At 37.9% G+C, this 24,284-nt stretch overlaps 2 protein-coding genes across 4 annotated transcripts; both read right to left on the bottom strand.

Moving 5' to 3' along the window:
• Nucleotides 1–588: 588 nt before the first annotated feature.
• On the bottom strand, nt 589–6,263 carry LOC120004244 (transcription factor PIF1-like). Of its 3 annotated transcripts, none has more exons than XM_038853524.1 (10): nt 6,003–6,263; nt 5,791–5,924; nt 5,603–5,702; nt 4,668–5,514; nt 3,377–3,475; nt 3,219–3,284; nt 3,058–3,123; nt 1,946–2,338; nt 1,248–1,326; nt 589–1,076 (listed from the first exon to the last, which is right to left on the bottom strand). In XM_038853524.1, exons 3-10 carry the CDS (start codon nt 5,692–5,694, stop codon nt 1,069–1,071), a joined length of 1,650 nt encoding a protein of 549 aa, XP_038709452.1. In that variant the 5' UTR covers nt 5,695–5,702; nt 5,791–5,924; nt 6,003–6,263; the 3' UTR covers nt 589–1,068. The 3 variants fall into 3 exon arrangements, with proteins under 3 accessions (XP_038709452.1, XP_038709453.1, XP_038709451.1); XM_038853525.1 differs by having other exon boundaries at nt 6,046–6,263; XM_038853523.1 differs by having other exon boundaries at nt 5,791–6,263.
• A 2,803-nt stretch (nt 6,264–9,066) lies between these two features.
• On the bottom strand, nt 9,067–23,594 carry LOC120003828 (CLIP-associated protein-like). Its single transcript, XM_038852942.1, has 21 exons — nt 22,986–23,594; nt 20,360–20,515; nt 20,194–20,256; nt 18,112–18,180; nt 17,749–17,914; nt 17,097–17,258; nt 15,790–15,887; nt 15,243–15,317; nt 15,091–15,159; nt 14,929–15,014; nt 14,725–14,842; nt 14,293–14,391; nt 13,849–14,206; nt 11,886–13,675; nt 11,626–11,724; nt 11,074–11,178; nt 10,879–10,953; nt 10,727–10,795; nt 10,442–10,510; nt 10,238–10,339; nt 9,067–9,504 (listed from the first exon to the last, which is right to left on the bottom strand). Exons 1-21 carry the CDS (start codon nt 23,316–23,318, stop codon nt 9,343–9,345), a joined length of 4,323 nt encoding a protein of 1,440 aa, XP_038708870.1. The 5' UTR covers nt 23,319–23,594; the 3' UTR covers nt 9,067–9,342.
• Between the last annotated feature and the right edge of the window lie 690 nt (nt 23,595–24,284).

Below are 24,284 nucleotides of genomic sequence, written 5' to 3'. Positions count from 1 at the left end.
TGCTCTAGTTTAAGTGTTCAACAAGAGTGCAATCTGGGAAGTTGTGGTTGGATTTTATAACCTTTTTGGTTCCTTCTCTTTCCATTTTTTTTTTTCCCATAGAGAAGAAATGGTGAACCATGGGGAGGATGCATGCGCTCCGTTATGCAATTGTAACTGAAGGCATTTTACTTCCTTCCACAATAGAACCTGGATAAAGCCGTTAGTGTCTGAAACAATACTACTATGGCAATCATAATAATATGTGAAGCCAAAATGATAAGTGTTAATAATTTTGGTGTTTATATACAAAATGGTCTCCTATATTTTTCTCATGTCATATAAATTATGGACATCAAAATGATGGACATGTAGTGATTTCTTATGTGAAGTGGGTTAATGATTACGTGCCGTAGGATTCATGGTGTATGCAGTTGATTTTGACGTTAATCATGACCGTCATGAAGAGCAGTGAAGGGGCCGTCACCCCTTGGCCCAATGGGCTTGGGTTTACTTTTGCTAGGGATGGGCCGAAGTTCTTGATAGAGGGCCTTCAAACAAGTATATGCTGTAACTTCATTAAATACCATTCATCTAAGGGAGAAAAAGTTCACTTTATCTAGCCTACTTGTATTATTCTTCATTAGGTTCATAATAAAACCTTCAAAGCATTAACAGTGGGTTTATTTTCACAGTTAAAATAAATAAAACGATACGACGAAAAAAAAAATTCTAATAAAAGGCCACATATCTATGGGGTTGTAATCATTACATGTTAGTTGTGTCAGTGTTACGATTTTGTGTTGACGAGCCGCTGTAGAGATCTCGTCCGCTGCAAAACTTTATGGGCAAGACCCTCAATAGCAATCAGCCCAAAACTTGTACCGTCATTGCACTGGAAGCTCCATCATTAGCTATATATATATATATATATAGTCATTTTGATTGGATAAAGATCAATCCTTCCATGTGAAGAAACAGCAACGTTCCAGAGAGCTTTATAGAAGAGAGGCCACCCCTTACCATACAACAACATCAGACTGCTGGAACTTGCAGATCTTGAGAAGCTGGGATTCCACAATCCATGCTTCACGACCCTTTCAAAATTCAAGAAGCAAAAGTGTTTCAGTTAAAAAAAACCACAACTACAAGCAGCAACAATAGCACAATTTCTCCGGCCAATGATAAAATCCACTATAACCATGACCTTTGTATGCTTGTCATTGCACATTTATCACCTATTCAAGCCCGGAAAGTTAAAGACATACCTGAATGGTGACCTTCAAGGTTTTCACCTCCTCTGCTAGTGCTTGGCTTGCTGGTACTTGGTTCAGCCATTGCTTGATTCTGCAGAAGGAAAATAAAAGTACCATCAATATAAACTGATAGTCTGATATTACTGTCATAAATATTGGCTGACAATAATCACAACAGATTGCCAAATGATAATGGGATGAGTGAAAAATGGATTAGCTGGAGAATGACACTGGGTGTAAATATTGATAATGTTGAGGAATTAAAGAAAGAATAATGCTTGAGACCCCCAAAAAGTGACCCCAAAAGACCCCCATTTGATATGGAGTGTTGGATGTGAAGTGGGTCATACATGTGTGTTTTTAATCAATGATTATTTTAATGCCACATAGATTGAGGTCAAATTTTGGGGGTCTCTAGCATTGTTCAGAAAGAAAAGTCTCCAAAATAATTAAATTAGGCATTTTCAATATGTCCACAACAACTATGAATTCTCAAGAAATTGTTTTCTGGATTGTTGACCCTTTGAAGATGATAATTAGGACGGGAAAAACATGTAATATTTTGGCTTCTGGGGTATGCAGGCTTGTAATTTTCCTGCCAACGCATCTAGGAATTCTATAATGGCACATAATCTAAACATGGCCAAATAAAATAAATAGAACTTTTCAAGTTCTGATTAAGGTGTGAGATGAGAGTTAAAACTTTTAACCTGTGGTACTGGTAAGTGCATAGGTTGTAGACCAAGGTACTGTTGATAAGGATCGGAAAAGTTGGGAATCTGTGGCGTATTCATCTGCTGTGTGCCTAGTGGGTTTAGCATAGGATTAGGATCTGAGGGATTGGCTGCTTGAACTCTGGATGGATCAGGAGTAGGGACATGAGGCACATGAAAGGCTGGCATGGGGAACCCTGGACCTAAATGAGCTGCTGCAGCCGGTGTTGGGAAGGCAGAACCAGCTAAAACACCAGGAAATGGCATCAATGGTCGGTTGATAGCCATGCCCATGCCCATGCCCATCCCAATACCCATCCCCATTGGCGGCATATACTGCTGGACACCAGGAAATATCATTGGAACCATGCCACAACCCATGGACATCATCTACAGAAATTAATCAAAATCTAGTCAGTCATAAAAATGCAGAAGTTCATAAGCCTTGTCAGTCATGATATAAACATATGCAGGGCAAATGCTTACGTGAATAAAATTGAATAATCCATCACCATATAATAACCTGGATAGCGGTTAGAGTGAGCAGGTTTAATATTTTAAATCAAAAACTTTATTTATGACTTGCATCAGCTTGCATCTCTCAATTACAATTAAACAACAGTACCCACACTGTTTAACATAATCAGATCATAATTTCTTTTACATTATCAAGCTGGAAGAGGACGTAAATCTTATAAAAAACTGTAAATAATTGGTCAAAATCTCACGTCATTAGGAAGACAGTAGTTTAGAAGTGAACCAACAAAGCAGAGAGAGAGCTAGAAACAGTTAGAATGTCATTCTACTTTTCCATACAAAACTAAGAGATTCTCTAGAATCTAAACACAATACTAAGAGATTCTCTAGAATATAAACAGGTTTTCAACCAAGTACCCCCATATCCATGGGACAGATAAGGAAATTCTGCAATATAGATTGAGAACCTTTGTCATCACTCTTTCTATGTTTTATATGCCAAAACCATCTAAACAGTTTTCTTGCACCTAATCTTTGACAAAAATGCACCTACCCTAGATCAAATATAGTCTCATTTTGCATCCTCCATGCAGCTATGCAAAGAAACGTCACATGAATACAAGAGGACATACCTGCACTTGCAACTGAAGAGATTTTAAGTACTCAATTGCATCATCCAACATAGAAGCCTTGTCCGACTGAAGTTAAGAAGAAACCAGAGGCAAATATGTAAAACAAACAAAGGAATGATAAATTATAATGAAGAAATGGTTATTAAGGTATCATCAACAACCTTGTTGCAACGTGGTATGAGTTCTTGCAAAGCCCTCATCTTTTCATTTATCCTGTCTCGACGTCTCTGTTAAGGAATATAATATTCATGTTTCGGGAAAGGCGACAGAGTAAAACGGAACAGACATTGTCAACAATCATACTGATAGAACCACATACCCTTTCTGAAAGGTTGTGAACCTCTGTAGCACGAGATCGCTTTGTAGAAGTTGATCCACGAGCTTGCTTCTTTCCGTGAACAGATTCAAACTCAGCATCCTTTGACCACAAGAAAGGGAGTGATTGAACTTGACGAAAAAAAAATCAAAGCTAAATAATAGAGAGATTTTATGTTACATCTTTACCTAGAAAAGATGATGAGTAGCACCATGCAAAACCACCACTTTTTTCCCCACATACAAGCACTGGTACTAATTTTGGCTTGACCATAAAATAGTTGGGCGCTAACAGAATCCAATATTTATTCCTTGGATCCACTTTATTAGTTTTATACCTAAAGCTTATACTCCAAATCATTACATATAGATATAGTACCACAATGTGTGTTTTTCTGGTCAACGGTTATCCAATGATATTAAAAGTAATAACATGGTAGTTACGGCTGTGATATTATCATCCTGCTTATTCTGATCACCAAATGTTTCTTCAAAATCAATGTTGTGTCCCATATAGACAACTTTAGATCTTCAAATCATAGACAGATCATATAATGCTAAGAGTAATAAAAATTGAAAGAGATCATCACCAAATTAATTATGTCCACCTTATTGCTGTCTCTACAATGCTAACCTAATTAATTAATGACTACCTTCTCAAAATTGCTTCAAATGAAACATTTTCCATACAACACAGCAGATATTTCAACTCACAAAGGAACCTTTTCTCATTTTGACTTCATACATTCATTTATTAGGGACTCCAAGCATTGTAAACCCTGTAGCTGCAGATAGCATTTGAGCTTCAAAACCAACTTTTCCATTGCTTTACTAAATACATGCTAATCTTAGCAGATTAACTGAGCCAAACCACAAATGTGTCTGATGATCTCCTCGGGGGAGATTTCAATTTTCGTACATCTGTTAGCTAAACCATAATCAATTTCAATCCCTAAACCATTATCAAGTTCAATTTGAATTGAATCAAAACAAAAATATTACTCTAAACCCCATGCCTAGTGATTCTTCATAAAAATGACAGAAAAAAATAATAAAATTCGTATTCTGTGTCCAGAAGCTAACAGTAACAGACAAGCAGGTGATGGGACGATGAAACCATTCCCATGATACGCGCCATCAATATCACCATTAATCATCACTATTCACTATCCCCTTAACAAGGACCACCTGCAATCCTAATAATCCACCACTCAAACCCCGGCGCACAATAGCCTTTACTAAAAAATGATGAAAACTAAAATTGACAGTGACGGTAGGTTTTTTTTTTAACTTACCTCGCTTTGACCGCACTCGGCCTCTTCGCCGTCTCTCCCTTTTCGCTTCCGGTCCTCCGCCGACTTCAGAGGTGGTAACTCGACACTGGTGGTTGAGCCACTCGGAGACGACGTTACGGTGATCTCGGCACTCGTTACAATCTTGTCTCTAGTGTCGGTATTTCCACCGCCAAGAGCAAAGGGATATACCGCTAGTTTGGCCCCGCTCATGAACTCGGCCCTATAGTTGCCGTCGTACTCGTCTAACGAACTCCTAGCCACCTCCGGTGCCCTAGGTTTGTGGCTTGCCTCAGGCGTGTCGCTCGAGTTCACTATCGTCGTTTCCCTCATAACCGTCTGCTTCGAACAGGACGGTCCCGGCGATTCCACCGCTGATGCAACTGTCTCATCAACCGTCCTCGTACGTTTATGCCTCGAGAAGAGAGAAAAATTCTGTACCTCCGTCCTACGCGCAGGTGGTACAGGCGGCCGCTGCGGTGCAGCAGTCGCCATCTGCTGCGGCCTCGGCTCTGGATTCTGATTTGTGCCTACTGCGACGGGTGTAGTATTGGCAGAGCCGGTGACGCAAGTGGTTGAGTAGAGTAGATCCGTGCAGAAATCTTGGTTAAAATTTGAATCATGGAGAGGATAATGGAGCCAAGCGGCCATCTCGTCCTCTTGCATAAATAGGTGGTGGTGTTGCTGTTCCTCTTGCGGTGATCGAGTCTCCCGTGCCGTCGAAGTCTCGGCGGGGATCACCGCATTGTCAAATTTGGACGGTTGAGATTTCTTGTGAGACTTGTGCGTTTGGCTCTGCATAACCACTTGGCCGTTTTGCCATAACAGTTCCATGATCTCGTCCTCAGGCCTGTTAAAACCAAACATCCAAATAGATTTGGTTTCACCGACCAAAAATTGAAAAACTAAGGAGAAGAAGATAACGACAAGACGATTACATGGCTGCTGATCTTTTGGGGCTAGCCAAGGCTGAAGTAGAGGCGATAGAGTAATCATCGTCCATTTCGAAATCTGGAACATAGTGATTCATGCTTTATTCTGCGAGAAATCCAAAGAAGTAAACAAAGAATTTCATCCATGAAGTTCTAAAAGAATCAAAAGAGATTAAACTCCTAACAGAACTCACCAGACACCAGATTATCTCAAGAAACTACACCGATACTACTATTTGTGCATAATCGGATGCGAACCAAACAGCGGATGAAAGATAAAAGAACAACTGTTAAGGCATATCCTCCATAGCTGAATACAGCACAACACCTGCAAGTAGATGAAAAAAAAATCCTAATTAAACACTACAGTATCCTCCGAGGAGGGAGTCTGGGAAATAAGGGAGACTGGGGAAATCTGCGTTTTGGTGTGCGGGTGTCTTGTACTGTACTGCGTTCCTCCTTCGCCGTGTGTGTTGATGGCAGTGACCTTCCTTAGATAAGATCTCTTTGCTCTGTCTCTCTCTCTCAGAATAAATTTTGTTGGAAGGAAAAAGACAGAAGAGGATTAATGGCGATATCCAACACCTGGATCAAGGTATGGGCATCCTCCACCAGTTCGTGTTTTTATTTGAAACCATCGGTTTTAGCACAATCATCAGTTATTTCAAACAAATGGACAGTACAGGTCATGTGGGAACCAATACTAGTGAGTCTATTGATTTTATTATTTTATATTGTAACCAGTTTTTTTTTTTTTAATCGACATCGACATCGATACTATAAAAATGGATCCTCTGAACATCCATATATACCTAAACTCAAGTATCAGTTCACATGTACAAAAACATTTCATTTAACGTGGTCACAAAGATATTACTCACAGTACAGTAGGGAATTGAACTCGAACCTTCCAAGTCCATACTGTTAATGTCAGTGATTAATTTGTTAAGAAAATAATTTACGGGGTCTAATTTTTTCTTTTTTTGAAAGAAAGGTCAATGACCTATTTGTGTTAGAATACAACCCAATACAAAAATCACTTGTAATGATTATTTTCTCTGCCCATTGGACAAACCAAAACCAAACACCTAAAGCAAAACATTACAACCCTTTGCTGCCTAATTAACAAGTGAAAATTGTACCATATGGTACTGTTTGAATAATATCTCTCTGCCTTTCTAAAATTCTCTCCCTTTTCTGTAAACTCAATCCAAAATTATTTTCAATGTTTGGAGAGGAGACAATGATAGCCTACTCTTTTCCCCCAGCCACTTATTTAACTTTTTTTTTTAACGTTTTTTGTTTCAACAATATGGGCATATGACGAGTTTATCCCCTGGATCTATTTGGGATGACTTAGTTTCAATAGCGGTGCATGATTGGCAATCTATTAATACGTTCTAAATTTCAAGCAAAGATATGCATTATTTCGGTGGATTTGGACCTCAATCTAGATGTAGATATACTTTTAGATATGTATGGATGATTGCTCAAATTGACATATCTACCTTGCTCTAGTTATTTTTTTGTGTTTGTTTAGTCTATTCGGACATATCTCAGTGTAGTTTGTAGCCCGATATATTTCAGTATAATACAATATAATTTGGTGTAGTCCGGTGTTTGTAATTTCCTAATGTAGTCTAGTATTGTCCGACAATTGTAAAAGTTTAATACAAATTAAGGGTATTAGAGAGATACGGTGGGTTAAAATGACCCAAGATTAGTAGTGGTCGCTTATTTAATCTAGGACCCTGCCAATAGGCATATCTATAATATTTAAATTATATATATATATGGAGTTATTTATAAATATATGTTATCATAGGAGTTGAATGGTGGATGGGATAAGGAAACATTAATTTCTCTTAAGTGCTCATCGTTTCTTCACCAAGAAACCTCATCTCTCATCATTGCTCACATTTTAATGATTTTTTTTGAGTTGTCTTTTACAATGTTTGAAAAATCGGATTTCGAATCGTGTTGGCTAAAACATTGGAAAGCCATTCAATCGATTTGACCAGCCAGCCCGTTCAATTAAATAAAAAATTAAAATATATATGAAAAACAATTGACAAATGAAGACACCAGATAGATGATAAGGCAACTGGGCCCTATAAGGCCCAATGAAGCTCTCTACACTCTCATCATCAACAAGCTTGTACTGACCAAGTAATTCAAGATAACATATCTCTAATAAGAAATAAGCTTGAGTGGAAAAAGAATAAAAACACAAAAAGAACACACTTTTTTAATAAAAAAGACGAAGACCCAAGAAGAAAATAACATTAGATCCCTAACCAAAGCAACTCTCCGCTGGTGAAGATTTCATTTTGGAAGAGAAGAAGAGGGATGCGGAGTTGGGGTTGTTGCCGTGGGAGAGAAAAGAGAGTGAATCGATGTTGTCGGTAGATCGATGCTGCTGGTAGATTGGAGCAGTAAGATTGACGAGAGAGTAGGGTGGAGGATGAAGAAGGTGGAGCTGACAAGAATGAAGAAGGTGATTTGAGGTTGAAAAGTATCGGGACAAATTGGGTGTTATAAGCTTAGGTTTTTTGATGAGAAATTGGAATGCGCTTAGTAACTCGTGGGGTGCAAATAATCACACTGCACTACAAACATGGCGGTACCAATGACAGGATTGATAGTTGCTTCGTAGGGCGTGCAGACGTGGCAAGGGCAGAGCGTGCCATGTTGGATTGTTGACATTTGGGGTTCCACCACGCGGGAATCCGGACTCACTTATCAATCACACGCACTCATTGTTGCCTTTAATTGAGTGGTGGACTCTGGTCCACATGTTGATCCACCTACTCAAAATGGCAGTAAAACTAGGGATGGCAAAAAAATTCCATTCTGGGTCGGTTTTGGATCATACAACACCACATATTTACATATCCAAATTTTAACCCGAATTAAATTTCAGACATACTAAATTAATCAAACCTAAATTCGTTTAAATCCGAACAATAATCTCGGTTTTGGATCATACAACAACACATATTTACAAAATAGTTACATATCCAAATTCTAACCCGAATTAAATTTTAGACATACTTAAATTGATCAAACCTCAATTCATTTAAATCTGAACAATAATCTAATAAGAGTTCAAGTCCAAACAAGTAAAACATAAAAGATTTCTATAATTTGAACCGGATCCAATTTTAAATTGAGCAAAAATTTGTGTTTGGAACCGAATTTTAGACGTATCATTTATGACCAAACTTGATTTAATCTATGACAGAGATTCAATCATCAGAATCAGACATAATTTTGCCACCTCTTAACATAATTTTGCCACCACTAAGTAAAACGACGCAATTTGTTGCGTTTTTGTACAATCACGCATCCATGCTGTGATCATATCCACTACTAATCGGGAAGACCAAAAATCATTCCCTCGCAAGGGTTCATGAAATCTACCATTGCACTTCAACCTGTGAAGACATTTCTCGCAGGCCTAGTGTGGATGTCGACAAGAAAACATATTTTTTCTTCAATCTAACTTACTGTAGTCCAAATGTATATTACAATACAGGACTGTAGTAACATGACATATTACGAAAAGCACTCTTACTCCAAACTAGACAAAAGGGGTATTGATACCTAATGAGGTTAAAAAAAACAAGAGTGAGAAACCTAAGGTGTAAAAAAATGACTACCCTCACAATACATTCACACGAATATACAAAATACACAACGACGAAAGAAAACACACCGGAAACTTGGCAAAATCCCTACAGTAGCTAATCATGGTCGGTATCAATCGGTGTGCCTGTCCTGGCCTGTGAGATTCGATTAGCATATATGGTAACCAACCGGAACTGTGTACTATTGAGACCTTCCAAGTATGGCAAAAAGGCCTTCCCGAGCATGATATAAATATCCACCAGACAAAAAACAACAGTCTGCACCAAATATCAGGCAAAATAAATAAACATGAAATATTTAAGATATGCCTGATATAATATGCAATTTGTGAGGAAAACCAACCAAGAGACATGCAGATCAATGTGTTGGAATATGTAGCACATGGAACCCCTCCCAATAAACTTAGACTAACAAGAGAATTGGTGATTTTACATATCAATAGATCCGTCAAAGAATTGTTAAAGCAACTAGCCAATAAGTCTTGGCAAACCATTCTTTCTTGAAAAGGCCAAGTAACACTAGAGCTCATCAATTCTTCTTTTCAAAAATATTTAAGGTTGTGCATTCATACAACTTTTCTTGTTCCCTTTCAAGGTTCAAAATCATACTTGCAGAGATATAATCTTTTAGGTTCGGTGGTTTCATTCTGTTCAAGTGAAAACAGAGCAAACTTGTTATTTCCATTATTTTTAACAGGGCCATTTCCAGAAAAGTAAATCCAATTTCCAGGGGATAGACCAACGATGGTTCCAAGAAGAGTTAAAATGCAACAGATTGTGAAGATGAATAAGAAATCCTCCGGTGGAGAAGTCTTGAATGCCACACAAAGGAGACTTGACAGTTGACACCATCACATAAACAATCCAAACACAATGACACCCAACACCTAACTTCTGGCTCCGCTTACTAGAATATCAAATTCTGAAATGATTAGGCATTTCTTTGCACCTTACTGAAAAAATTATCAAAATAAGTAAACACAATTACTACCTTGCGAACATCTGCACTCTGGTTTCCAAAGGCTTCAAAAAGTGCAGGCAAGAAAGATGGCAACTGTGTCATCAATTCTTCTTGTGAGAGCCGACCCACAAGCTGAAGGGGAAAGCAATAATTTTATAGTCCTCAAAAATAATAGCAGGGAAAGTGGCAAAATGAATGGTTACAGTTTCAGATGCTAGATTCCACAGAAAATACCTTCGTCAAACAGTTTATGCAGGTCACAAGAGTTTTCTCATCTTCAGTAACCAACAAAGGAACAATAACCTGCAACATCAGTTATTGATAATAAAAACTATCAAGGAACCAATCCGACAATCTTATTCCGCAGAGTAGGGATGAGATAAAAAATACTCCAGCATTTCCAAGTAACGCATGTTTCTGCACATATGCGAAAGTCTGCATATGTGTGCACTGTGCATAAAGACATGCGAACACGTGTGTGCGTGGGTATGGAAGAGAGAGAGTTCAAGAATGACATACACTCAAACATCTGAATGGATCATACTGCGATAAAACAATGGTCAGGCAGTGCTCAGCTTCATTAGAGACCTGGATTAAGAACAGAAAACATAAGAGACAGACAGCAAAATTGAAAAAACTGAGTCAAAGGACCAGCTCAGAAAAAGGTTTACTTTGGGAACAATATCTTTGGTCACATGAAGCAACTTTTCGATCACAATCTCAACAGAATCTTCCATGGCATCCTTCTGGAAACACGACAACGAAAACAATATCACCAAAAACACATTTGAGCAAGACTAAAATGTCCATAAGCAAAACAGCACTTGATTATGTGAGCTCAATAATGAAGGAAAGAAACAACAGACCTGGTTTTTAACCATTTCAATAATCAATGAGAGAGCAAGCTCCCGAATGGACAAGTCAGAATCATCCAAAACCTCAAGTACAACTGTCAAAATCTGATTGAAGTACTGCAAATACATGATTTAGAAAATCATTAGCAAACATAAATTAAGTAGACCATAATGCAAAACAATCTTTAAACCAATGACACAATAAGTTGGATGCACATTAAAGAGGAACATAGTACACAATTTAATAGGCAACAATATGATGATACTAAACACATCAACAAACAAAAATCCATTCATAAGAGTTAAATGTTAACAGAAAAAAAAATCCCCGAACTTCTCCTAGCAGCAGATTGTGCTCCAAACATAATGTAATTTAGCTAATATCATTGTGTCAGCAAATTGGTTACCAGTCAAATATGCTTCTCCATGGACATAACATGTTCATCACAAGGATAGATAAATAATGATCTAGATACACAAATTTAAAAATGACAAGGTAAGCAAAATTCCGAACTGGGTTGCTACGTTATTACCACAAAACATTTCCATAAACTGAGATATTACCTTGGACCAAGTCGAGTGATCGTTAGTGATGGAAACCTCAATTAGTTGCTGTATAGAACCACGCTTACTTGCAGGAGTTTCATCATTGCCATTGCAAATCTATGAACAAAAGAGATAATTTTCATCAATTAGGAAACCAACATCACTTTCTTTTCAATGAGCATGCAAGTTTTCAGAAAAGATAATAATTGATTCATGATTCACAAATAAACAGTAAAATTCTGATTACTAAAATAAAATTTTGAAGTTACAGAACTTACCAGGTGAAGAATTTGAGGAATGCTAGAACCTGCGTAGAGCATGGTGCTAATCTTATCTGATGGAGGTTTATGGTTATGGTCCAAGTCAGAGGAAACGCCATTTTCACGCCCAAAGCCTTCAGCTACCCCCAAGATTTCAGAATTTATTTGACCATTCATGTCCACAGATGGAGCAGATAAACCTTCCAGGTTTAAAATATTATTTACATTTTCCAGATGGTCAGCATGAGATATGTTTTGGTTAGTGGGATGGACTGCATAAGGTACATCCTTATTTGTGAAACTATGAACATCAGGGGTAGAAGTATCAAATTTCAGATAAATATTCTCCTTAACTTCTTCAGAAGTTTCATGACCCATACTGCCAGTGATTAAGGTTGATTCTTGTATAGATGACCATTTCCGACCACTATCACTGTCAATCGAACTAGCAGAATACCTTCCAAAGTAATAACTCTTTTTCAATGCACCACCATATCCTCCTTCCTCAGAAGATGTACCAACAACATCAGATGGGTCATAAGAGGATTTGGGACGTCGCTCTTTCTTGTTTTGCAAAAAGTTCATTAGGTCCACTTCAATACGAGGAGTATACTGTTTAAGTGCTCGTCTCAAGGAATTTTGTTCTTCAACTGATAAACTAATAATGAAATTGAGGACAGCTGTTGCATCAAAGTGGGAGTAGACAGATATAATGCAGTTGATAGCTGCTTCCTTAAGCTTAGTGTTCTTATCATGAACTAATGGTGTCAGCTTAGCAAGCCACAACTTCAAGATGCCAATATTACTGGCACCATCAGAATTCATTGCATGCTTGTTAAACGAACTAATAGCAAACTCAATCACAGCCAATTTGGCCTTCGGTGACCGCTGTTCATCAAGGGAACGGAGCAATGCAGGTAGAAGAGAATCAACGCTGTAAGTTTTGCTAACAATTTCCAAAGTTGTTGAGCAAGGTTGCCTAACCAACTCTTTTGGGTCTATCAACCTTGAGAAAACACGAGGTAAGATCCTCTCCATGTAGCTCTCAAATGGCTTCCGGCAAGTTGGAATAATATCTGCAAGGGTTAAAAGAGCCGCCTGGGCAACTTTATGGTGTGGATCATCCAAATGCTGGAAAAACTTCATTACCTTCTCAAAATGTTGGACCACTTCTTGAATTCCTTTTGTCCCTTGCTGTAGCAAAGACCGGAGATAATTAAAAGCAGCAACCCTAGAACACCAATCAGCACTTGGACTTAATCCCTCACCTAAAGCATCATTTAAAGATGCTGGACCATCTACATAGTTTGAAATCTCTCCAAGTTGACTATCATCAAAACTCTTTCTCCTGCTGGCAGACATTCGTCCAGTGACATTCTTTCTCAAAAGCGGCTTCTGAAAGTTAGGTATGTGACAGTTCTGTGATTCCTTAAAATTTGCATCTCTGTAAGGTGTATCAATGTATTGTCTGTCCATGTGAGGGCTCACATGTCGCCTAGCCTCCCTAATTTCATTGTTCTCTTCAATTGAACCTCTTTGTTGCAGCCTTTGAGAAGCCCTCTTAGCCGAAAATGATGACAGTGTTGGCAAAGATTCAGCTGCCAGATTACTGTGATATGATACCTTGCCAGAATCTTTGGAAGCTTGAATCTGGGTAATGATATCAGACAATATCAATCCGCCGTTGCGGTTGCCACTTTTACTGATACCAGAGGCAGTTGATTCTAAGGCTAATGAATTCGTGAGGCTTTTTGAAGCTGGAACAGCAGGAGGAAATGGCGGATCACGAGATGATGGAGTGTCAACTCCTGCACTAGGAGGAATAAGAAAGAAATTTAGCCACTCATATAAATCATCCCATTTTAACTCATCAGTTCTTTCCAGAGTGAATGATAATGGCTTTATCAGATGATAGAAAAACTAACAGTCATAGTTGGCAGATTTTTTTTTTTAGCAGAAATTAGGCACAATTATTCAGTACCTAGATCCAAGCTAGACGATCTGAGAGTTGAGGAGTTGTGTTGTTTCTCAGAGAGTTCCAATCCTCTAAGCATGCTTTCAATTGCAGTCACCTTCTCTTTACTTGAATGAAGCACACTTTCGAGACTTCGTTCTGTTCCTTTACCCAAGGACTTTGCATGTGAAAGGAGAAGACCAGAGGAAAGCGATGCACCGGAGGATAATGTCGAACTTCTGTCCATGGCAACTATAGCAGAGGTTCCATACCCAGGTAAATTTGCATTAGACGGTTGAGAAATAAATGGTGTATGTGAACTTCTATCACGGAGAGAAGGAGAAGCGTATCGCCTATGCATGCCCCCGTCCTCTTCATTTATAACCTGCAAAGCATAAGGGACAGGAAAGAAGTTTACATTACGCTTAAAGTCTCGCCAGTAAGTTAGAAAAATATAGAAAAAGTAAATACCCTTTGAATAGCTGGATCAAAGGAAGAAAATAAGCGACGAGAACGCTCCGGCCAAGTTTTCGCAAACATTCTGTAACACATTCTTGCAGTTGAACGAACCTGTCAAGATGCACAGACTTCTATTTGTTATGAGCAAATGATAAAAATGGCAGAAGAAAAATGCAGTCATTCCTTTTATAAAGATAGCAGAAATAACAAGGAAAAAAAAACAAAAACTAAAGAACAATATATAAGAACAGGGATCAAATACATAGAACGTAAATCATCTCCAAGAAATTATGGAGCCAATTGATGGTATGCAGAGCTCAGAGTTTGGAGACCAATCTTTCACAATGTGGCATAGTACCAACTAGCATGCACAGAGCTAATAGACAGACTAAATACACATCAGTTACTGAAATATCTAGAATGTCAGATTCAAAATACAAGTACCTCACTCATTGCATCCGCTACGCAACACCTTATTAGATCTTCATATAGGTCAGCTGATCGCTGTATTTCAGGAGCATCAGGCCAATGTTCTAATATCAACAAGGCATACTCACAACACCTTCAACACAAAAAGGGAGACATCCTTGAACTAAACCAACATCAGTTGCAGATACAAATCTTTAAGAATCAGTTGCACTACAATACCTTGCACGGAGTATAGCATTACGGTCCTTCTTTGCAGAATCCGATATTCGAGGAAGTAGACGAGCAACTTTGCAGTTACGCAGCATCTAGATCCCGGGAAAGGAAGAAGTAAACAAATTTGACAGAAAAAATGTAAACTAACATCAAATTAAAGACAATTACCGTCTTTATGCAGTTATCTGCAGACTCTGCAATTACAAGCACTGTGATCACGACAAGCTTGAAAAGGACCTGATATTCATTCAATGTTATTAAACAAAAAAACAGGCATGAAAAGACGGTATTAATCAGCCAAAAAATCTGGTTTAACTTACTGGAATGAATATCTCAGCACATGCCTCAAAATCTCCCAAGAGGTCTTTTGATAAATAAGATAATAAATGGCAAGCCTAGAAGTGAAAAAAAAAAAATCGACTCAGCTATTGATGTCTCATAAAGGACAGATTTATATCAGACTTGACACTATCTTGACAATATAGTTCTGACTGCTTCTTCTAACTTTTCATCACAGCTTAAGTTATCTTACAAACTGATTAGTAGATGCATTTGTACATTCCACTACCAAAGGATCTTAAGAGTCCCTTGAGTTAGTTGAAGACAACTTCTCAGCACAACCGAATAGGCAAATAGTGAAGATATCGATTGCGAGGTTACCTATCCATATCATTATAGTGTATTGTACAGAAAAATCAGCAAGCACTACCAAAATTCAAAAGACATTCTACAAGAAGTCAAGAAAGTCGGGCAACAAGAATTTGCAAAATAAGATCCATGATAAATGGGCTGGAACAGCTCATGGGCCAATCTGCCGAACAAGAGATGGGACCCCAAACAGGAACCTGAACCAGAAACCTAGCTTACCTGCTTCACTATGCTAGATCTTCGATCAGATAATTGTGTGCTTAATGGCCCAACAAGTTGCTTCAAGAGACCGCGAAAACAAGGATAGTCAGCGGCACCTTCAAGAAAGAAATTATAGGGGACAGATATATCAGCATCCATCGTCGACTGATATCGTAAAGTGTGGTATTTGTACAAGCCCGTGCCATTTCACCAAGCAATGAAAATAAATTTTTTTAAAAAAAACACAGCCAGATTTCGAGACACAAAAATGAACAGGTAAACAACATAGCTTGGCGGAGTGGGTAAAATAAGAGAAAATAACAGCAGGATCCAACAAAAAATCATTTTTGGTTAAAGAGTTTATAGATGGACCCCCATACTTGGCATATACCTGAACATGAAAAAAAAATCATCAAACAGAAATATGATGAGAAACACAGGGCGACTGGAAGACAAACAGAATATTTACAAACTAACATAAGAGTCAATCAGATGCTAACAAAACAAATTTGAAACTTGCAAACCATTCAGCACTTGCATTTCGAGACAAAATGCAGCTGAACCAACAAAACAGCCCCCATTATATTCTCAATTATCAAGAGCTTTAAGTTTAATTAAGATGGTTTAAATATTTTAAAAGTCTCAATGTCTGAAGTGCTAAATCCCTTCCAACAAAAGTAGAGTAAGATGAAGTAGAAAGAGAGAGAAGCTTTGGACGAAAAGGAGTTAATTTTAAATTACAAAATCTCTAAGTTGTTAATAATTATGCATTGTCCTGTCCTCGTTAGGCATCAAGCAGCTTAGAAAAATACTTGAAAGACCTTGGTAATGTTTTTCCAATTAACTTCCACTTTACAGGTAGAGAAAGTTGACATTTTCTGTGCCAATAACCACAGATGTTGCCTGTTTCATTAATAGATGAATGGAGCATTAACCAAAACCAATAGAATTACTTCTTGTTTTGAAATTATGACACCCATCGATAAGACCACAAGTTCTAATTCCACAGAACGAGAATTGAGAAAAGGGAATTTTGGAAAACAGTTGAATATTGCAACTAAAATTACTCGTGTTAAGAGTTTGCGCCCTCATAGAGTCGAAACATATCTATGCAGAAAATTAATTAGAAAGTCAACAAGGAAAACAACTTGAGCCAAGGAGAACAACTTGAGCCAGTTAAAGCAAAAGAAGGGTGAGAAAGAAGAGAGGAGAAAATGATAGAGCACATATAATACCAGAGACTTGCTGAAACTAAAGCATAAAATACTTTACCACAGTAATAGAAAAAGATGGTGAAAGAAAAGGAGCAAGGATGAGATTCAAACCTCCAACAACAAGGGCTTCAACTCTCTGCATGGCGGCAATGCGGATAGACCAGTCTTTTTCTGGCACCAAGGTGGAAGCAATCTTATCAAATTCCCTAATGAGCTCCTTTTCTGAGTACACTTTAATTGGCTCAATGGGTTTTTCAGTGACATCACTTTCACCTGCATGAAGTGGACAAGACAAAGATATTTCAACAAATAATAAATCATTGATGCTTATCAATTATACACATAATTTCAAAATGCCAAATTATTATTCACACTACTATTTGAGCAAAACCTCTCACAACATGAACACTAGGCTTCAGCGTTAACTCTTTAATGTCTCCAACACTTCATTAGTTTCTCTTCACTATTCTAGAAGAGGTATACTTAATCATCACATCCGATTAGGGTCATAAACATTAGACAACACTAAATGTTAGAACCGAGTTCTGCAAACACAAGAAATAACTAATCACATTTTTCAAATACAAAAAGATATCAACGCCAGAGAACATCTTAAAAGATGCAATTTTGAGTAAATGGATCTATATTCCTCCCTTAATTGCTTTTCTAACTTCATTTGGAAAAATGATGGCACTAAATTTGCAGAGAACATCGACATATAATATATACAAGTATCCACAGATGAAACAGCAGGGTCCTAAACCTCCAAACAGAGAATTCTCTCTTGAGGAACTCTTGGCCTTCGGACTACTTTTCTTGGAATTTGTGCTTGAGGGCTTCATCTCTCCAACAGGATAATTACTCGTTAGTCCATCTGAAGAGCGAATTTGTGGTTCAATTCTCTCTAGCCTGGCATTAATATCTTTCATCTGCATTTGTGCGTTGCATAAAGAGCAGAATAGCGAAAATTAAAATAACCTCATTTTCAAAATAAATATATGAATATTTACTAATATAACGGGAGACTCTTCACTCAATATCATATTAAACTCAAAAAAGGTAGAGGAAAAATTAGAGATTACAAAATATAGCACAAGAAAACAGTATCTCAGATTAAAAAATTCACCATGGACATAGGAAGATTATGGCGTAGAAGCTCATCACGAAATTGAGGTCCAGCTTGTGCATACATCTCCTGAAAAGAAAATGGTATCATGATTGAATTAGAGGTCCATCTCCTGAACCAAGAGTAAGGAAGAGAGAATCCAGAAAACCTTTGAAACCACTACTGCAGCGAGACAATATCAACTAGACCTGTTATTAATATAGTTTATGGAAGTCCATTATGAATGGGTGGGATGTTTTGTTTGCTCAAACTCAATTTCATGCTGGTAGGGAAAACTCCATTAGCTTCTGGGATGATGTTTGGACAGGAGAAACACCTCTTAAAGCCTCTTTTCCTAACTTATACAGTTTAGCCTCTAGAAAAGAAGCTTCCATCGAGCAGCTTTACCACATTTCTCCTGGAGGTATCTCTTGGAACATCAGCTTCATTCGGGATGCTTAGGACTGGGAAGTTGAGTTGTTTACAAGCTTCTGGAGGTTCATGTACAACACTAAAATTAACCCACATCTGAGGACAAACTATGGTGGAAGGCAGCAAACAATAAGCTCTTCTCTGTGAGCTCTTTTTACAGGGAGCTCCTAAAGGATAAGCTTAACCTAGGTAACTTGCAATTTCCTTGGATATGGATATGGAAATCCAAAGCTCCTCTTAAAGTAGTGTTTTTCTGTTGGGAGACTATTTGGGGAAGAATATTAACTTTGGATAACTTGCAAAGGAGAGGGGTACATCTGGTGAATAGATGTTGCTTATGTAAGGAAGCATCAGAATCAATTAGTCACCTTCTCCTACATTGTCCTTGGTCCACAAAGCTTGGACAAATGCCTTGGTGATGTTGGGCATTTTTTGGCTCACAAATTCTACAGTGGATAAGGAGTTCATAGCCTGGAAGTCTCTAGGCAGGGACAAGCATCAAAGGAGCTTCATTCAATTAGTTCCTATGGCTATGATGTGGCTGCTATGGCTTGAGAGAAACAGAATATTCAACAACAAAGAATCCTCCATTGACAGTTTCATAGATAATTGGTTTGATTGTCTTAAGTTTTGGAGTTTGTCCTTGTCTGGGAATATTTTTGACCATTTGAATCTTGCTCCCTTGTAATTTCTGTTGGGTTGCACCCCCTTGGTGCTTGAATAAAATTCTTTTCCAATCAAAAAAAATAGTGTGCCTTGTCAATTGCATTGGCATAAATAACTCTCAGAATGTCACTAGCATTTCAACACGACTACAGTAAAGCACAAATATAAAGTTTCAATGTTTAGAAACCACATAAAATTTCTATAAGACATCCAAACTCTTAGGTTTAGGCTAATAGAAGGTACATATCTCTGGACACCTACTATCAAACAGCCACAGAATTAACAAGGTGACAAGGAATGGTTACTGATAGTCCACCATCAGCACATAACAAGACCCCAGAAACCTTTTTCTTTATTTGAATCAATCGATCCCACTAACAAGGAACATCAGTTACCACAATGAAGATATTTTTACACCCATTGTACCTAGACATGATCTCAAGGAATTTTTCATAGAGAAGGGGAAAAAGGGCAGAAGTGAGTTCCTAAATTCAAAGGCTGCTCTAGTTCTCTGCCCCTCACCCACATGAGGTTCCCACATTTATGTATGAATCCAAATGCAGAAGGCCAAGAGAAAAACAATCATCATGCAAATCAATGATGCCTAGAAGGAAGTTGCCCCACACAATCTCTGGTTCCTCCAGCGTAAAATATGCCACTTGTGGACCTTAGCATAATGATAAGGTTGTTTCAGACTTATTAAAATAAAAAATGCAGAATCAAACCATGAAAACATCATCACAACAATGCATAAATAAGACTATATACATCCGACCTTCACTGTATTCTACAATGGCAGGAGCCTCCTGCATTAATCCATACTATTTTTAATAGTGACGATTTTTAAAGAGTTTATAGCCTCAATTAAAGGCAATGAGAACAAAGTTCCTAACATTTAAATATATTAATATCATTTTTTAGAGTAAAATCTGTATTAATATCACAACTTAACTTTACAACACAATCAAGTGCAAAAGTAGTTAAGATCTAAGGAGTGCCACGAACCTCAATGCATGCTATAGCTGCTTCTCTAACACCATGATTTGGGTCAGTCAACATCTGCAAAATCTGGTAAGAACATAGAAGATATAATGTAAGCAATAAGCTTAAGACAGAAAACAAAAATATGCTGGTAATGGTATCTTGCATCAGGAATGCCCGTATATCATACAGGTGGGAGAATAGCCCGCTGAAGAGGGAGTTCGGTGGATGCAAAAAGACCAATTGAGGATGTGACAGTTCGAGCAAACTCTTCTCTGACTCTCCAACTTTTGTGTGTCCATGCATAAGAGCCTGCTCTTTCAACGATGATAGTCGGAGAAGAAACCTGAGGCACAGAGACACAAAATATATTTTTAATGTGCAAACAACGAAAGTAGTTCTTGTCCTCTTTCCTTTGTTTATCTGCCAATTCACTTTAGTGAGGTCATTAAGAGAATTTGATTTTAAAAAACAAGAAATAGTAAGATTAAAAAAAACCCTTTAAAGGACCGAGGTCGTAACATGAGAATGACGTAAAGAAAAGAGAAGAACAAGAGAGAATTTTACAACTTCAAATAATAGAAGAATATATCCAAATATACATAAGCCGCGATTCAAATTTCAGATAGAACTGCAGAAGGGAAAGAGAATGGTTAGCAAAACTTAAACCGTGAAGTAGAATAAAAACAACCACATAATATAAAAGGAAAATTCAACACAAATTGCCACCCATCACACACGCTGCAATATTCCAGAGTATAGGATTTTCACAAATACAAAAATTGTGTCTACATAACAAAACACTCGTGATGGTAAAAGCTAAGTTGAATTTACATCTTCTCACTAGACCCTCACCCTCAATGGCATCTTATAGCCTCCCTGGCATCACTAGCATTACCCTCCAAATGCACAAGTCATAACCTCTGTTTTTTCGTCCCATCTCTTAAACAGCATAGATCAAATTGGGATATCAATATCTAATTTGGGATCGGCCACATTATCCATTAGAGAAATTAGTTGGAGTTGACTCTCTAGATTCTATGAAGTTACACTCTCCACCAATTCTATAAAGCCTATCTCCTTTCTTATCACCTCCATTTCAATCATATCTCTTTAGCATCTCTAATTCGCTAATTTTATCGCCTGTTCACACTTTAGCACCAATATAATCTATGTTGTACACGCCCAAACCAACTTCACGATTTTTTTCCATCTTATCTTTACTGATGCGACCCCTGGTCCAAATGAAAAAGTATTTTTTTTATCATATCCTGCCTTCTGTTGCTTCCATCCAGCACAACATACTCATTTCTGTCATATCCATTATTCAGACAATTTGACTCTTAAATCTTAATACCCCCAACATTCTCATTTCTGCTACTTCCACTCTTCATACATGATTGCGGGGTACAAGACTGTGAGAGACCAATAAAATTTCCCTTGTGCTTAATGGATTTGTCCTAAAAAAGCCAAGATGCACTGTTCATTCCACCTGCCTTTGCTAAGCTCATGCTTAATAAATCCTATTTTAGTTCTGTTTTTTCAAAGCACTTGGGATCATCTCTATGTTAAATTCCAAATTAGATTGAAATGTAATAAAAAAATTTAATACCTTAACTAATTCAATGGATCAAGCTTTTACGCTTTTTACTCTAGGTCTCTCTACAATGGTGTCCAGCGTCCTATATGCTGTACCTGTTAATACCTACTAGACATTTTTTGGGGGGAATACCATCCCCTATTTAAGGAAACTTCTTTGGCATGAGAAGATTGTATGACATCATAGTCCTAAGCAGAAAATTCATTGTTTCCGTATTTTCATTGTAGTTTGCGGTGAGGGTAAAGAAAATAACATAAACTTAGAAGCTTCCAGGAAGACACATACAAATTTCCACAGAGCTAAGAACCCTTTTCTTTTGGTAAGGATGCATTAGAAATTTAGAACTTTTCCGCCTATCCATCACTCGGCCTCTTTGGAATCTCATCCAATAACGAAAGAAAAATTAAGATGTGGCTTGAAATAAATCTCTCAAGGTAATGATGAGGAGCAATATTTAAGCAGAATCGTGTTCAAATAAGTACCACGACTTGAAGTATTCCATATGAATTTTCACAAGGAAAAGAACAAGAATAAAGGATTCCCTGATAAGTTGGAAGACGTTTATGGTTTACAAAACAAATTTAAAATGGATCAGGTATATCGCAAACTGCAAAAATCTCAAAATATAATTTTGGCCTGAAATAATAGAAATCGAAATCAATTAACTCACAACAAGTTTAATAGCTCTTCCCAAAAACATTTATTGTTTATTCTTGCAAGTCTGTCAAAAATGCATATTCCGTTGATTAAACTTAGATAATCATAATCCACTTAAACAAAATCAATACACAATGCAATACAATAGATAGAGATATATATCACGCTACCCACACCATCAGAATACTTGCATATAAGCAATATATCAATATTTGCACTAGTGTCAAAAGAGTGAAAGACGCATCATATTACCAACTAATTTTAGCATCAAGAAAAAGTGAGGAGATAAAAAAAAATTTAAAAAAAAGGGTGAATGAAGCTCCTAAATCGTCAAAGAATGAAAGCCGCAGTATGACTAGGGATGGTAATTCACAATCAATTATCATAATAAATACAATAAGAAAAAAGAATGCCAGACTCAAACATAGACGCGAATTAAGAGTATGATCCAAAGCAGAATTCAAACTGACGCAGTATTTAAGACAACGCAAAAGAAAATTCAGATTTAAATAAAAGCACTATACACATTTAAGTAGAGAAAGAGAGTGTGCGTCAAAACCTCCATGAGCGTAAGCAACAGGCGTCTGGCGGCGTCTCTAACGGGCTGTTTGGCATCACCGAGGCGCTCAACAACAGCGGGGACAAGTGCATTGAAATGCAACTTCAAGTGCTCACCGGAGAGCACGGCAGCGGAGGCAAGGGCCTGGAGAGCACCCTGAGAGACCCTGAAATTGTTATCCTTGAGGAGATCCAAGCAACAATCGACAAGTGACGTCGTCTCCGCTGAACTTAGGCTCTTTCTCGACGCTTCTAGAAGCTGGTGAAGACGCTCCACTCCGGCCATCCTCTCCTTAGTGTCCTTAGCCCGCACAAGCTCCAGCGCCTCCTCCATTGGAGTCCGATCTTGTGCGACGGGGCTCAGATCTGGACCGAGATTTGATACTATCAGAGACTAGATTCTTCTCTCAATGCCAGTATTAAATTGAAGTGGAATCGCTGTTGGTGATGGTGGTGGCTGACTTCAGTGAGAGTGAAAGAGAACGAATTAGCGGAGAAGTAACCTTAACAGGGAGTTAAAAAAAGTTTAGAATTACGCAGAGAGGGTAAAGGATACTACATTGACGGGGAAGGAAGATGATGTCTCTATGTTGTGGTTGGGTTAAAACCAGTTTTTGCCACCGGAATTGAGGGTTATTTACGGTGATTTGCCACTGCGTCGTTAGAATTCTGTCATTGAAATCGCTGAAGTGGAAACTACTGACACACGGAGGAATGTCGGGTGGGTTTCGGCCTGACCCGGGTTCGGTTAGTGGTTATTTATTTGGTTGTGGTGGTGGTCCAGGTCGTGATGGGTTTTGCCGTTTTGGTCTAATTAATTTACTGCACAAGCCAATGTTCGTCTCTCTTGGGCTTCCTTTTACCCAAAAATGAAGTTATTTCCTAAATAAGTACTATGAAACAAACTACTACATTGTATTTCAAGTATGAATTATGGTTACCAAACACCAAAATTATTAGTCGTTGGCTCTGTCATAACTCGGCACACAAGTGGAAGAGAGTGTTAAGATTTATCCCACATTGAATTGACGTAACACAACCGAATGGTATATAAATAAATATTTATACCCTCTCACAACCAAAGCGTTTCAGTCGCACGTTTGGCCTTTCGAATGTCTTTATTGATAGATCATCCATAAGGTGAGAACATGAGGGATGCCATAAGAACCATAATCCATATAGTTGGGCCTTACACAACCGAGGAAAAACTTCTCCCTCACTCCTTTCTTCTATTCCCCTAATTTCTTCAAATTATATCGGGAAACAACTTAAAACGTGTTAGGCGTCCAGTCCTCTCTAG

Source organism: Tripterygium wilfordii, chromosome 8, assembly GCF_013401445.1.
Source record: "Tripterygium wilfordii isolate XIE 37 chromosome 8, ASM1340144v1, whole genome shotgun sequence".
Taxonomy (NCBI): Eukaryota; Viridiplantae; Streptophyta; class Magnoliopsida; order Celastrales; family Celastraceae; genus Tripterygium; species Tripterygium wilfordii.
This window is presented reverse-complemented; position numbering and strand designations above follow the sequence as displayed.

Excerpts from the sequence above, each read along its gene's own strand:
- LOC120004244 (XM_038853523.1), bottom strand. The coding sequence starts at position 5,694 with ATGAATCACTATGTTCCAGATTTCGAAATGGACGATGATTACTCTATC. Across the intron at positions 5,515-5,602 it reads CCCAAAAGATCAGCAGCCAT|GCCTGAGGACGAGATCATGG; the intron begins GTAATCGTCTTG and ends TGGTTTTAACAG. Across the intron at positions 3,285-3,376 it reads TTCACAACCTTTCAGAAAGG|AGACGTCGAGACAGGATAAA; the intron begins GTATGTGGTTCT and ends ATTCCTTAACAG.
- LOC120003828 (XM_038852942.1), bottom strand. The coding sequence starts at position 23,318 with ATGGAGGAGGCGCTGGAGCTTGTGCGGGCTAAGGACACTAAGGAGAGG. Across the intron at positions 11,179-11,625 it reads ATCACTCGACTTGGTCCAAG|TACTTCAATCAGATTTTGAC; the intron begins GTAATATCTCAG and ends ATGTATTTGCAG. Across the intron at positions 10,511-10,726 it reads ATCCATTCAGATGTTTGAGT|GTTATTGTTCCTTTGTTGGT; the intron begins GTATGTCATTCT and ends CTGATGTTGCAG.